General features: G+C 41.7%; 1 protein-coding gene across 1 annotated transcript in view; it reads right to left on the reverse strand.

Moving 5' to 3' along the window:
- Positions 1-14592, reverse strand: part of LOC126176650 (arylsulfatase B-like) — a 100053-nt gene that overhangs the window by 77866 nt on the left and 7595 nt on the right. The window contains exons 2-3 of the mRNA XM_049923808.1: positions 4287-4446; positions 1007-1230 (exon numbers count right to left, since the gene is read on the reverse strand). Coding sequence (XP_049779765.1) covers positions 1007-1230; positions 4287-4446 — 384 coding nt within the window. The remainder of the gene's footprint in view (positions 1-1006; positions 1231-4286; positions 4447-14592) is intronic.

Raw genomic sequence — 14592 nt, forward strand, 5'->3', positions numbered from 1 at the left:
ATAACTTGTCGCTTGCGAGATATGGACGTTAAATGAATTCAGTATTAGAAAACTCACATTATCGATGAAGAGGAATGAAGAGAATAGAGTTGGGCACCACAACGGAAGACAAAAAAAACGGTAGATATAAAAAGTACAAAACAGTCGGTTACTTAAGGGAAAGGGCACAGACCTTGTCATGGCCGTGGCGTGATCATGTCACTAGCAGAAAGGATGGCAAAATGATATATATATTATTGTTTGGTTGCAAAGACTGGCAGAGACTCGATGGAAATAAAGGCAACATAACATATGTAATGCTTGCAACTACACGGAAAGTTCCGGTAAGTTTTGACTACACGATCGCTGATCACTCACCGTGATCAGTCAGAACATGCAGATTGTCCATGGAAGACATCTATTGGAAGATTTATAAGGAACCATAAGGTAGTTTACAAGGTAGTTTACAAAATTCTGGTACGACCATTTTTTGAATCTTGTTAACAGTACTATTACATCTGATTGAGGGAAGCGATACAGAAGTTTAAGAAAAGAGGAGCGTGCTTGGTTGCTGGTTGTTGATTTTGACCTGGAGCATCACACACAGTCTCATCAAACTTTGATGGAAGACTTTCCGAGAAAGGTTTTGTACACCTCGCAGTGTTCCGAGGATACTCGATCAAGTACGAGTCAATAAACTATGACTTTTGACTTACCTACATTTCGCATAATGACAACAAGGAATAAACTACGGAAATTATTGCATGTAGAGAAGTATTATCGTATACAGACATGCATTCTTTGCTGAGCGCCATTCTAAAAGGGGCAGGAAGAGGGAGAAATAGTTTCAGCGGGCTGTGCAGCCACACAAATGTGGTGGGTTTTTGTGTATATATGTACGTGTACCACACAAGTACACACTGCTCTATAAAAGTCTTCAAGTGTTTGTTGCACTGTGGCATCTATGTGTACGGTACTGAGATGTGCATGAAAGAACTTACTTCAGAATTTAGTAGAAGGTACTTACCCCATAGTCCAAAATGATGTCATAATATCCAATGTGGCCGTTCCAGTAACCTAGGTGGGAGTCGAACCCGCGATATGTGGGCGTCAGCTCCTTCTTGTGGAAGCCCAGGTGCCACTTGCCGATAGCCCTGGTAACGTACCCGAGATCCTTGAGGTACTGCGGCAGGATCTTGCCTTCAGGTAGCCCTCCCTTGATGGTGGGATTCAGAGGTGCTCCCTGCATACCTGAGCGCAGAAATGAAAAGGAAGACGTAGAATAAAGACCTGCTTGGCAGGAGCGCAAACGGATAAAAAGATCTCTTCTCTATGAAGCAATATTACACACTTCGGCTACACAAAGAATATTACATAACTGGCTAACGTGAAGATCGCTTTCTTTAACAAAAGTGCTTTACTGGTGTAAGATATTAATGCGTAACTGAAGAATAAGTTCTTGAAAGTTTATGTCTGGGTCACTATATGCATAATTGGGGACTGAACTTAGAAATCTAAAGAGGGGACTGGTAGCATCTGAAGCTATCGAAAAATGCAGACTATAGTGTGGGCAGATAATATGTGAAATGGAAGGTACTGCAGTGAGTAGGTACAGAAAGTAGTCTATGGTAGACCATTACCAGAAGAACTCCCATATACAACCTCTTTATTGCCGAGCACATATTAAAACTACAAGTATATTGGTACTGTGCTAATTGCTTTGTGTGAATGTTAGTAATGAAAGACTCTCAAGAATTTGTTGAAACCGTAGTGAATTCCTTATAGGCGGTATATGATTCCTCAGGACTTCAGCAGGACAATTATACACACAACTCTGCACCTTCTTCTTGGTTTATTACAGAAAATAGCGGCATGTACGTTACACATGTTATTCACTTTAGTCGTAGATTTGAAGATAGGGCAAATTACACTTTTGTTTCAAATCTTTCAAAAATTGTAAGGAAACAGTCCGAAATACTTAAACAAAACTACAATACCAAAACTTTTCAAAGTGTTTTTACTTTTCCTGGTGTTACCACAGGGATCAGTGTTGAGTTAACATTACTTCTCCTGATTTAATTATAATTTTTGTTGAATGGGTAAAGCATGGCCTGTCAGTAGCGAAGCAAAGGAACACTTTGCACTGTCCGCATCGTACAAAGGTAAGGCCCCTGCATCCTTCTGCTGGGCATTTTGACCTGTTCTTCTGAACATAGCGATCAAGCCTGGTATTCAAACTAAAAGAATATATATAACCCCAATACCACTGAAGTAAACAAAGTGGGAATTGAGGCCGAGGTATCATAATGTATGATACTCAGAAGTTTAAAGGTTATAAGTCCGTTACAACGCTAACTTACAGTTAGCTATTAATTGCGGAATGTTTGTGAAGCTTTAATAAATTATTAAAACGTGTAAAAACACCTATGATTAGAAAGAGACATGCCCTTCGCCGAGACATGCAGTGCAGCTCACGATCAGAATCACAGCCAATGCTGACATCCCTGCGGTGCTCGGCAGAAGGATGAAGAAGTGAGATGTGCAAGTGCGATGTGTATCGCACATGATGCCACAGGTCAGAAAACGTTTAGCTGCGTACGATACCGAGAAAAAAATTAAACCTTGAGTTATCACTCATGATACCTCGGGGCGCAAAGCGTAAACCAGCTCCAGGGGTGAGAATAGTTTACAAATGGGGTAACCTGTTAATTATTTGACGTTCAGCACGTAAACTCTATATGCTGAGGACGCAAAATCCTTAACGGGTTAATACTAATGAAGCGTGTGCAGAACTTTGTTAACTTCCCGAAGTTGCATTGAATGTCATGATATTTGTTTGACGTACCGGTAACTTTCACCAGATACATTTACCGTGATAACATCGCTGCAGTGATACACTTGGTTATTGCAGTGACATCTGGAGAACTATTGTTTGACATTGAATTTGTCTTGAGATAGCGGCAATAAGACATGCCAGTCTATACAGGGTGGTAATTATTGAAATGTATGAAGAAAAGAAACGTAAATTAGGTACAAAATACAGTCTGCAAACAATTTATTCAACATGTAAACATCACCACAGACGTTCGCATTTAGGTTGTGACAAGTTCGACATGCCTGCCGTCATTGGCGATGATGTGGCGCAGATGAATAGCGAAATTCTGCGTAATCCGCTAAAGTTCAAAATGTTCAGATGTGTGTGAAATCTTATGGGGCTTAACTGCTAAGGTCATCAGTCCCTAAGCTTGGACACTACTTAACCTAAATTTGCCTAAGGACAAATACACACCCATGCCCGAGGGAGGAGTAGAACCTTCGCCGGGACCAGCCGCACAGTCCACGACTGCAGCGCCTTAGACCGGCCCGCTAAAGTATCGTAACATCGATGCTGTCGATTACCTCCTGAATGGGTGTTTTTAGCTCAGGAAGGGTTTTGAAGTTATTGCTGTGCAACCTATCTTTAATATAGCCCGACGAAAAAGAGTCTCATGGGTTCAGATCCGAAGAATAAGGCGGCCAATCGAGGCCCATGCCAGTAGCCTCTGGGTATCCCAGAGCCAGAATGCGATCCCCAGAGTGCTTCTCCAGAACAAAAAACACTATCCTGTTTCGATGGGGTCGATCCGAAGATCCGAAGAATAAGGCGGCCAATCGAGGCCCATGCCAGTAGCCTCTGGGTATCCCAGAGCCAGAATGCGATCCCCAGAGTGCTTCTCCAGAACAAAAAACACTATCCTGTTTCGATGGGGTCGAGCATGAACCACATCCTGTCGAAGTCAGGGTCACTTTGGATAGTGGGGATCAAATCATCTTCCAAAACCTTCACGTACTGTTCTGTAGTTACAGTTCCATCAACAAATGTCACATCGATTATTCCGTGATTGGAGATTGGACACCACGCTGTCACCCGTTGAGGGTGAAGAGACTTCCCATTCGCGATATGTGGATTCTCAGTCCCCCAAATGCGCCAATTTTCCTTATAGACGAACCTACCAAAATGAAAGTAAGCTTCGTCGCTGAACGAAACCATACTAATTTCCATCATGCCTCGCAGCCAACCGTATAGTTTGGACATCCCAACGCAAACCGTCAGAACTTACGACGACTTTATTTCATATAGCTAAATAAATATTACCCTGTATGTTATTATGGACAACTATTTTCTGTCTAATAACTTACAAGCAAAGTGCTTTATCGATGCGTCTGTCACGTTTCAGTTATCTCGAAAAGATTTTCCTGCTCTTAAGGCAATACATAGAGATGCTGTGTTCCATATATTAGGATCTTGATATAAATACTTTCCTTACCTAAGCGTATGGGATATTTCCCTGTCAGCAGAGACGCCCTGGACGGCGTACATGTTGGCATCACGTAGTGGCTGTTCAGTATGATGCCGTTGTAAGCCAGGGCGTCGATGTTGGGTGTCGGGATTTGATCGGAGCCGTGGAAACTCAGATCATTCCATCCCTGAAACGCAAGGTTTTCTGATGTGGTAATTATTCTCTCAAGAAACGTGTGGAATGGTATACAAGATAGAAAACGCTTTACCCTTATATGATATTATTGTTCGAAGTTTTTTAGGAGTTGGAAAACGTCATGATGACCTCTTGAGCTGCTGAAAACATTTGTTATTTAACAACCAGTTCCGATTGACAACAATCATGAGATTCCTGTATTACAATTTTAATTAATGCACGGATATTTCAGAAGAGCAGGAAATTTCCACACACATGTAAAAAGCTTACGTACTTAGACCTACTGTTTCAAATGAAATAAACTGATGCCAAAAATAAGAATTAAATGGCAAATTTGAACGACATGTCACAGGCCATGTCCGTGTTCCAACGAAAACGTCTGGTCTTAATTTATTCTTAGTATCACATTACACAACTACTCAATTCACGTTGTATATTCAGTGATCTGTTTTTAGCATAATACGTCTTGTTTTCATTCCTTTCGAAGCGTGTGTAAAATAACTGCAGAATTGTATTTGTAGGTATTCGTTTTAAAACACGTGTAAAAATAGCTGTCGTAGCTCTATCGCCTTGGTTCAAATGGCTCTGAGCACTATGGGACTTAACATCTATGGTCATCAGTCCCCTAGAACTTAGAACTACTTAAACCTAACTAACCTAAGGACAGCACACAACACCCAGCCATCACGAAGCAGAGAAAATCCCTGACCCCGCCGGGAATCGAACCCGGGAACCCGGGCGTGGGAAGCGAGAACGCTACCGCACGACCACGAGATGCGGGCTCTATCGCCTTCCTACGTGGGTGAGTCAAATGAAATCCTTAAATAATTTTTTTAATATTATTTATTGTGAAGTAGTGGCACAAAGCTGTATCACTTATCAAAATAATCTCCCCCCTACCTCATGCTCAAAGCAAGTCCTCCAGCGCTTACAAAGTGCATAACTTCCTATAGAAAAAAATTCGTTTGATAGTCCGCGCAACCACTCATGCACCACGTGGCGTACCTCTTCATAAGAACGGAACTTCTTTCCTCCCAATGCGTCTTTCAGGGGTGCAAACATACGGAAATCATTTGGGGTAAGGCCTGGTATATGAGGAAGACACTCAAAATGCAGGTCTGTGATTGTTGCAACTGTTGTACGGGCACTGTGGGGCCTTGCATCGTCATGTTGCGAAAGGACACATTCAGCTAGCAACCTACGTGGCTTTGATTTGATTGCAGACCGCAGATGATTTTTTAGTAGATCTGTGTGTGGTGCACTGGTGAAAGTGGTCCCTCCAGGGATGTAATGCTCCAAAATGACGCCTTTTTTGTCCCAAAAGAGAGTCAGCATACCCTTCCCTGCCGATGGTTCTGCTCGAAACTTCTTTGGTTTTGGTGATGAGGAATGGCGTCATGCTTCGTTTCCGGTTGGTGGAAGTGAACCCAGGTTTCGCCCCAGTAACGATTCTTGCAAGGAAGCCATCACCTTCTCGTTTAAAGCGCCGAAGATGTTCTTCACAAGGATCAACACGTCGTTCTCCCATTTCAGGAGTCAGCTGCCGTGACACCCATCTTGCAGACACTTTGTGAAACTGGAGTACATCTTGCACAATGTGGTGTTCTGACCCATGACTAATCTACAAACACACGCTCGGGTTCCCGGGTTCGATTCCCGGCGGGGTCAGGGATTTTCTCTGCCTCGTGGTGACTGGGTGTTGTGTGATGTCCTTAGGTTAGTTAGGTTTAAGTAGTTCTAAGTTCTAGGGGACTGATGACCATAGATGTTAAGTCCCATAGTGCTCAGAGCCATTTGAACCATTTAATCTGCAAACATGCTGCAATGTCATTCAGTGTCACTCGATGGTTTTCTTTCACCATGACATCAACTGCTGAAATGTTCTGTGGAGTCACAACTCGTTGTGCCTGACCTGGACGAGGAGCATCTTCCACTAAAGTCATACCGTTTGCGAACTTCCTACTCCATTCGTAGACTTGCTGCTGTGACAAACATGCATCACCGTACTGAACCTTCATTCGTGGATGAATTGCAATAGGTTTCACATTGTCACTACGGAAAAGCCGATTAACAGAACGCTGTTCTTCCCTGGTGCTAGTCGCAAGAGTGGCGGCCATCTTATACTGATACTGCGACGGTATGTGTGCATCTGCACTATGCTGCCACCTACAGGCCATTCTGCAGGCTGTTTGTAGCACGCTTACCAACTCACAGGATAACGGCGCGGAATTTCGATTTGTTATTACAAATTTAAGGTTTTCGTTTGACTCACCCTCGTACTTCATTGTGTACATGTTGGAAATGACTAGGCTTAGACTCTTGTTGTCGTCCGATGTTCTGTTGATGTGGTTAATTCTGGTGCCAAGCCTGTCTAGGTGAAGTTTCAAATTATATCTAATATAGAACAATTAGTTGACTTAGATTAACTGTACACTTCATAAAATATAGTTAATTCAGCATTCGTCTCTGTTGCTGCGTAAAAGCATTTAAGTTATCATAGGTGGAGGTTCGAGTCCTCCCTCGGGCTTGGGTGTGTGTGTTTGCCCTTAGGATCATTTAGGTTAAGTAGTGTGTAAGCTTAGGGATTGATGACCTTAGTGACCTTAGCAGCTAAATCCCATAAGATTTCACACACATTTGAACATTTTATAAAAGTGATCATACATTAGTCGCAACTGCCGCTTTACTTGTTTACCTGAGACGTTGATCAAACTGTTCCTCTGTGAAATCCAGCATGTTACATCTGTTATACACAGTCCGTTGCATAAATATGACCACCGTCTATCTTCGACGTCAAAGTGCAATAACCACTCCCAGGCGGCTGGTGGCAGCACTAGCAGCGTAGTGAATACAAAGCATGTCAGAGGGACACGAAAAACAAGTGCAATCGTTTTTGCAAAGCGGAAACAGAGCGTTTTGCCTGTCGTCAGAAAGGTCATGGGCAATGGCTTTCGGGCCACGGGTGCAGCACGGGCCACAGATGACACGGGTAAACGATGGCTGCGGGATTCCGTACGGGCGCATAGACGTGCGTTCAGCAACTGACCGCTCAGGTGTACTAAGGGACTAACAACTTCTCAACGATCGTTCAGCGAGAATTCCAGGGTATGTGCCTCCGCAACAGGTGCCTGTTTCATGCACCTGTGTCGACTGCTGCTCATCGGCGACGAAAACTGCAATTTGCACGGCAATACCGCAACTGCAAGTGGCGACATGTGGCCTTTTCAGATGAATCATGTTTCATGCTCCATCGTGTAGACGGCTGTTGGCCTATGGGGAGCGAAACGTCTGAAAACAAACAACCTGGAACATTCGTCGGAAGGGTCCCGGCAGGAGGAGCGAGGTTTAGGGTCTAGGGCGTATTTCCGCGAAATGTCCTGAGTGATCTCGTCATTCTGCAGCGCACGATGGATCAACAAAGGTATCCTTCTGTCCATGCTGTCCATGTCAGCCCCTATATGCAGTATGCTACCAGCGGGACACTGCTACGTGCCACACTGCTCGCATTGTACGTGCGTGCTTCGAAAAGTACCAGAATGAGTCCACCGTAGTCCCCTAGCCCCCAACCTGACTCCCCAAATTTAAACCCAATTGGGAAGTTGTGGAACCACTTCGATCGGGCTGTTCGCGTCATGGATCATCAACTGAGAAACCTGGCGCAGCTGGCCACGGCGCTGGAGTCGGCATGGCTCCAAATCAAATGGCTCCGAGCACTATGCGACTTAACATCTGAGGTCATGAAGAGCGTAGAACTACTTAGAAGTACTTAAACCTAACTAACCTAAGGACATCACACACATCCATGCCCGAGGCAGCATTCGAATCCACGACCGTAGCGCGGTCGTTCGGTTCTAGACTGAAGTGCCTAGAACCGCTCGGCCACAACTGCCGGCGGCTCCAAATCCCTGTAGGTTCCTTCCAGAACTTCACTGACCCTCTTCCTACACATCTCTCAGCGACGAGCGTTACAAACTGTGTTTATTCCGGGTTTTCACGGCTGCATTAAAGTGACTAGGCAGTGTCGTTAACATATTCATACAATTCGCTTAGACGCACACTTCATCTATGAGTATAGCCTGTCCTTTAATGTTACCGTAAGGCGGAAGCAGTGCACTTGTGGGATGGGGTTATAGCTTGTCTGATACCAGACTCTGCGCGCGTGTGTGTAAAGCGTTGTCTTATGCATTCACTTTCTGTCGCTGCAACTGTGGTTCTGTGATTGTAGCACGCGTTTCTATTAGATAAACCATAAGGACTATCTGATATGAATGTCACGTTTCCTAATCGCAGTATGCGAGAGTAGCACTTGCAGCCTACATAAATTATTTTCGCATTCGGGAGGACGACGGTACAAACCCGCGTCCGGCCATCCTGATTTAAGTTTTCCGTGATTTCCCTAAATCGCTCCAGCCAAATCCCGGGATGGTTCCTTTCAAATGGCACGGCCGACCTCTTCCCCATCCTTCCCTAATCAGACGAGACCGATGGCCTCGCTGTCTGGTCTCCTTCCCCAAACAACCCAACCCCAACCAACCCTCAATTATTTTCTGGATGTATTCCAATCTCTGTCTTCCTCTACAGTTTTTGCCCATCTACAGTTCCCTCTAGTACCATATAACTCATTCCTTCGTGTCCTAAGGGGGCTTGGACGTCAAACGGGCGTACTTGGAGCAGGAGAGTCACCGCAGGACATTTTACTTTCTACTGTCTATACTTTTACAAATAAATTCATAAAACTTTGTCAGCATGACCAGGAAGGATTGAGGACTCACACTCATAGCAGTGCAAGTTCAAAACGTAGCAAAACACCTTTTTTTACATGTGAAATGTCATCATGTTCTTCACTTACTACTGGCTGCATTTGTTGCCTTAGGTACACTTCTCTTCCTAAGTAAGAGAGATTCTTCGATGAATTTTGCACATCATACGAACAGTACTTACAGGTGAATGAAATTCTAGAATTTTCCAAATCTATTACAATATTGTGGTAGAAATTGAGGTGATTAACTATAAAATTTGAGTTTTTTCTAAACATGAAATTTAAAATGTAACATTTCATTCAGTTTTTCATAAATTAAATAAATTCTAATGTTTCATACACCTATAACTATGGTTAGTATGCTGCACAAAATTCATCGAAGAATCTCTCTTACTTAGGAAGAAAAGTGTACCTATATCAACAAATGCAGCCAGTAGTAAGTGAAAAAACAATGAAATTTCACATGTAAAAAGTGTATTTTGTTACGTTTTTGAGCTATCACTGCTATGAGTATGAATGCTGAATCCTTCCTCGTCATTCTGTCAAAGATTTATAAATTTATTTGTAAAAGTATAGACGGTGGAAATTAAAATGTCCTGTGGTGCCTCTCCTGCTCCAAGGTGGCCCGTTTGACGTCCTACCCCCCTTAACAGATGTCTTATCATCGTGTCCCTTCTCCTTATGTTTTCCACACTGTTAGTAAGCTTGTGAATCCCTGCAGCTCATGTTCGTCGCATCGATGCACTGCTGCTGCCAATAAAACCCAATTTTGCTAGATACAGATACGTTTCCCACGACATATCGAATATATGGCCATTTTTAAGACTAGTGGAAATTTTAAATAAAACACTGAATATTTTTATATTAATTTCGACTAAAAGACGCACCTGTATTTTGGAGGCAATTTTTCGAAGAAAGTAATGAATAGGACACTAATTTAAACGTGGTTAAAATATCTAAAAATTAACTAATGTCAAGGGAAAGTACTAATGTACACGGAAAGACATCAGTGCCGTATTACTGTATTAATTTTTGGATGATATCTTCGAGTCTACATAGAGTATGGAGTACGAGTAGCCTGACTGTTCAGAGGCCTCTGTGAAGGGTGTAACTAAACTTTGCATTCGCTATTCCTACGGTAGTAGTACATAGGCTGCTGTAATACATTCCACTATTTCTCCTTTTTATACAGGTACATAAAATTTAATTTGTTGGCATTCGTGAGAAAGCATCCCTTTTAATACATGTTTTTCATCATATCTTTCTGACTTCTGTTCTAACATTCTGCGTGGTGTCTGTTCTACATCGTGTCTCCCTACCACTTTCGCGAATCGACGCTCTGAGCGTGTTTTTTAGGGAATTGACTAGTTTGAACCTGGGACCTGTTGCTGGTAAGGAGACGTCAGACAACACATGCCATGTAGAATTCAGAAGAGTTCTGTGAGACTAGCGATGATATAACCAAATACTTAATGATTAGAGCGTCAGCTCCACTGCACTCCCTGTAAAGGAATCTTCATACTAACTAAATTTAGTGGAAGGGGTTCAAATCTTTCCTATTTTTAGTTAGCTGGGAAAATAACGTCGAAAAAGCAGTTAAGTTTACCATTGGAAATTTTATTCTACTCACAAAACATTGTATATAAATTGCACTATTGATAAAACGAAATGTTTTAATACAGGATGGTAAAAACCAACTGCGATCAACAAAAATTTGAACGAATATTCCCTGAATGGGTTTCCAAGTTCTACAATGGATCGAAGGATGACCTATGCCATATCACATCTATAATCTAGGTTTCAATTAAGTTTCACAAAAGAGAAAACTATCAAAATGGTCTACAGTGACCCTCAATTATCTTAAATTACTTACCTAACTTGTCGTAAATTACAGTGACTGAGGTGGCTCTTCAATAACTATATATTAGAAAAATCATCGCGTTTCAGATTTTTACTTCAAGTGGCAAATGTGAACATCATGAGCTTTAATTGACGATCGACACTAGTATTACGCAAAAAGGGGGTGTAACAGATGAGACTACTGCAGTTCTGAGTGAAGCTTTATGAGCTGTTATGGGGCATCGCGTGCGTTCATTACCTTGTCCGTGTTCGTCAGGGGGTGGCGGGCAGCACAGCTACGCTCACCTCGCCGTCTCCGAAGCAACTCTGTTCTAACTTCTCCTTACTACTATTTACCGAAGTTGACTGAGCTTTCATCTGTTCAATAAGGGTCTCAATGTTAACCTTAAGCTCCACCTACAAAAATTCTGTCTATCCAATGAGAAACGTTATACCTTTCGTGGTGGGGCAATGCTTTTAAAGTTTGCAACGTAACAGAGAAGCGAAAAAGTCTCACGCTAGAACTTGCAGCTGGTGTGGCCCTTTTAGCGTTATCGTAAGATCTATACTGTTCTTCTGGAGGGCTCTATCTTTTAACATGGGCTGAGGGGTGGTCCCAACGTAACAGAGATGCGGAAAAGTCTCACACTAAAACTTTGCGGGTGGAGTAGCCCTTTTTTGTGTTATCATAAGATCTATACTGTTCTCCTGGAGGGCTCTAGCTTTCAACATGGGCTGCGGGTGGTACTAACGTAACAGAGACGCGAAAATGTCTCACGCTAAAACTTGTGGGTGGTGTGGTCCTAGCGGTTAGCTGGCAATGTGGGTGTCCGTCCGTCCCTTATCATTGGGCCTTCCAGTTTAACACGGTTCTGGTCTCGGAGCTGCATCTGTCTCATGGTGGGAAGGTATGACATGCATTTAGGCATTCTTGTGTTAGTCTGTGGTATTCCATTTGCTCACTAGTTACTTGTATTACTTTGGTTAATTTAATGTCACTATTTATTTGGAGCTATATGACATACTACTGGATTTGCTTATCATGTCAGGGTTTTCATGGAAGGTGTTGGGTTTGCCTGACACCTTACACATCACCACCCTTCGAACGTAATTTTTGCACTGAATTTAGGCAATGATTGAATCGTTATATAAGTCAGTCAAAAATTATTCCGTTATCTAACTTTTGTTGCCTACTGTTCATCCACGTTATTGTGTTCTATACTAGTTTGTATTACTAATTTATATTTTTATATTCTTCCACATTATTCTCAAAAATGACAAGAGAAGAATATGTTTATGCTATTATTTATTTTTAATTATGTTCTTTCTTTATTTAAGTGTGAAGTTTGTTTTTAAAGAAGTTTGTTATGGAAAATGAGGAGTCTTTCACACCGACTTTCTTTGAAATATATATATATTATTTATAAATGTAGTGATTAAGTAATATCTATTCCTAACACATTTTCTAAATATCATGTACAAGTAAAATGCTTTTGTTTCTCGACACTCATTTCAACATTTTTACACTAACAAATAAGAATTATTTCCAAGAATTGCTTCGACAAAGAAATATACATGCACAAGTATTGAGATATTATCCTAACAAATGTTACAAATGTTAAAAAAAGGGAAAACATCCAACAAGATAATTTTTATTCTTTATTTTTGTAAGGAGAAAATAAGTAAAATATAGTTATTCTTTCATTTTTATGAGGAGAAAACAAGTGGCATATGGTTTTAGTGTTTATTATGCCTCACTGTTGTTCTTTATATACTGTCCATTTCAGAACAAATAACTTATTTTTATCGATAGTCTACTTTTTACTTAAGTCCACAGTCAATAACTGTTAGTTTGTAGTTTATTAGCTGTTCAGTGTGCTTAACTTGATTTCACACATTCACACAATCCTATGAATGTTTAAGTTTTTTTTTTTTTTTTTTCTTTTGCACGAAGGCAATGGACTTGAGCGAGATGGATGTGGGCAAGTATTTGATGTACAGCTTCGTTCGTCGTTCCTTGTTGGCTTTGCAAGTGTGTGTTGCTGTTGTGGAGGTCCCATAATGGAATGGAGCTGTTAGTGCAGAATCTCATGGTTTACTGGCTTTGTATGCGTGAAAGTCATCGTTATGTGTAGCTGAAAGCGGTCGTTTTTCGTTGTAATACTTCGCAGACGACTAGTTTACAGTAGGATAGGGATTTGGGAAGGTATGTCGTCTATTCTTCACTCATCTTCTTTCTTGGTCTCAATCTTGTGAATATTCAACTTCTTCCTGCTTTTTATCTGCTTCTTGGTTCTTCTCTGGGCAGGATATGGAAATATTTATTGATAACTAGTCGCTTTGAAGTTCTCGTCCTAGTAACTATTTGATAAATGGTTTGGACATGTCATTTCTACTTTGTGGACGTTTTCTTCAGTTTCGTGCATCTGCGTGCTGTTTAATAGCGGTAGTGTGATTTTAACACTTTTTTTTATTTTTTGCCAGTGGTGGCTTGCCCAAGCGGTCTCTCGTTGGACCGTTTTTTGCTCGCTCCACTGAGTGGAAGCGTTCGGAGACCCTTCTGGCGTTCGGTGTTTGCTTGTCAGTCCCTGCACCAGTCCCTTCAGGAGTAGATTTACTAGCGCCCTTTGCTGGTCTCACTGTCCTTTCCCTCCCCCGACGCTTCTGCCTTGTAGGAATCATGTCTTGCTAATTACGTCCTTTTTTTTCTTGATACTTCTTGCATTGCCACTTGTGGGTCGTTGCATCTCATCCTTGCTGGAGTTTTTACAATGCTTCTTACAAAATGTTATATTCATCTAACATATGTCTAGTACCTACATTGTTTTACGCTTTTTTTTCAGCGCCCTTTCCATGTTACAATTCTAAGATATTCTGAGTCTTAACTTAAACAAGAAACCTCAAATTGGTTTTCTATTTTTGTGTAGTGTCGTGGTGTATAGCATTTTAGTATTTCATGCTGTTAGACTATCTACGCTTTATCCCTTCACCTTAATCTATGGTACTATTGGTGTTATTTTTGTTTTTGTTTTTATTGAAACTACTTTCTTTTTCCCTCCTTCCTCTCTCTTCATTCTGCTTTGTCCTAACGATCTTATCTGCAACATAATCTTGACATATTTTGCTGATTATTTACCAGTAATAAAATTAATCTTCAAACTTGTACTGAAAGTGTTTAATACTGCTAGTATTAGGTAAAAATACCTGTGCGTTATCTCGTAAAATGCCCTCTAATTCTCTTTTACTGTGTTCCGAAATACCTTGAACTTCATGCAATTTTTTGACGATTTCTTTATGGACTTCTAATATGAGTTGAGGCGATTCCCCCATTTGTGCATACCATTCTAACTCTTCATCATCTTTACCGAGCGAGGTGGCGCAGTGTTTAGCACACTGGACTCGCATTCGGGAGGTCGACGGTTCAATCCCGCGTCCGGCCATCCTGATTTAGGTTTTCCGTGATTTCCCTAAATCGCTTCAGGCAAATGCCGGGATGATTCCTTAGAAAGGTCACGGCCACTTTCCTTCCCCATCCTTCCC

This window comes from Schistocerca cancellata, chromosome 3 (assembly GCF_023864275.1).
Source record: "Schistocerca cancellata isolate TAMUIC-IGC-003103 chromosome 3, iqSchCanc2.1, whole genome shotgun sequence".
NCBI lineage: Eukaryota > Metazoa > Arthropoda > Insecta > Orthoptera > Acrididae > Schistocerca > Schistocerca cancellata.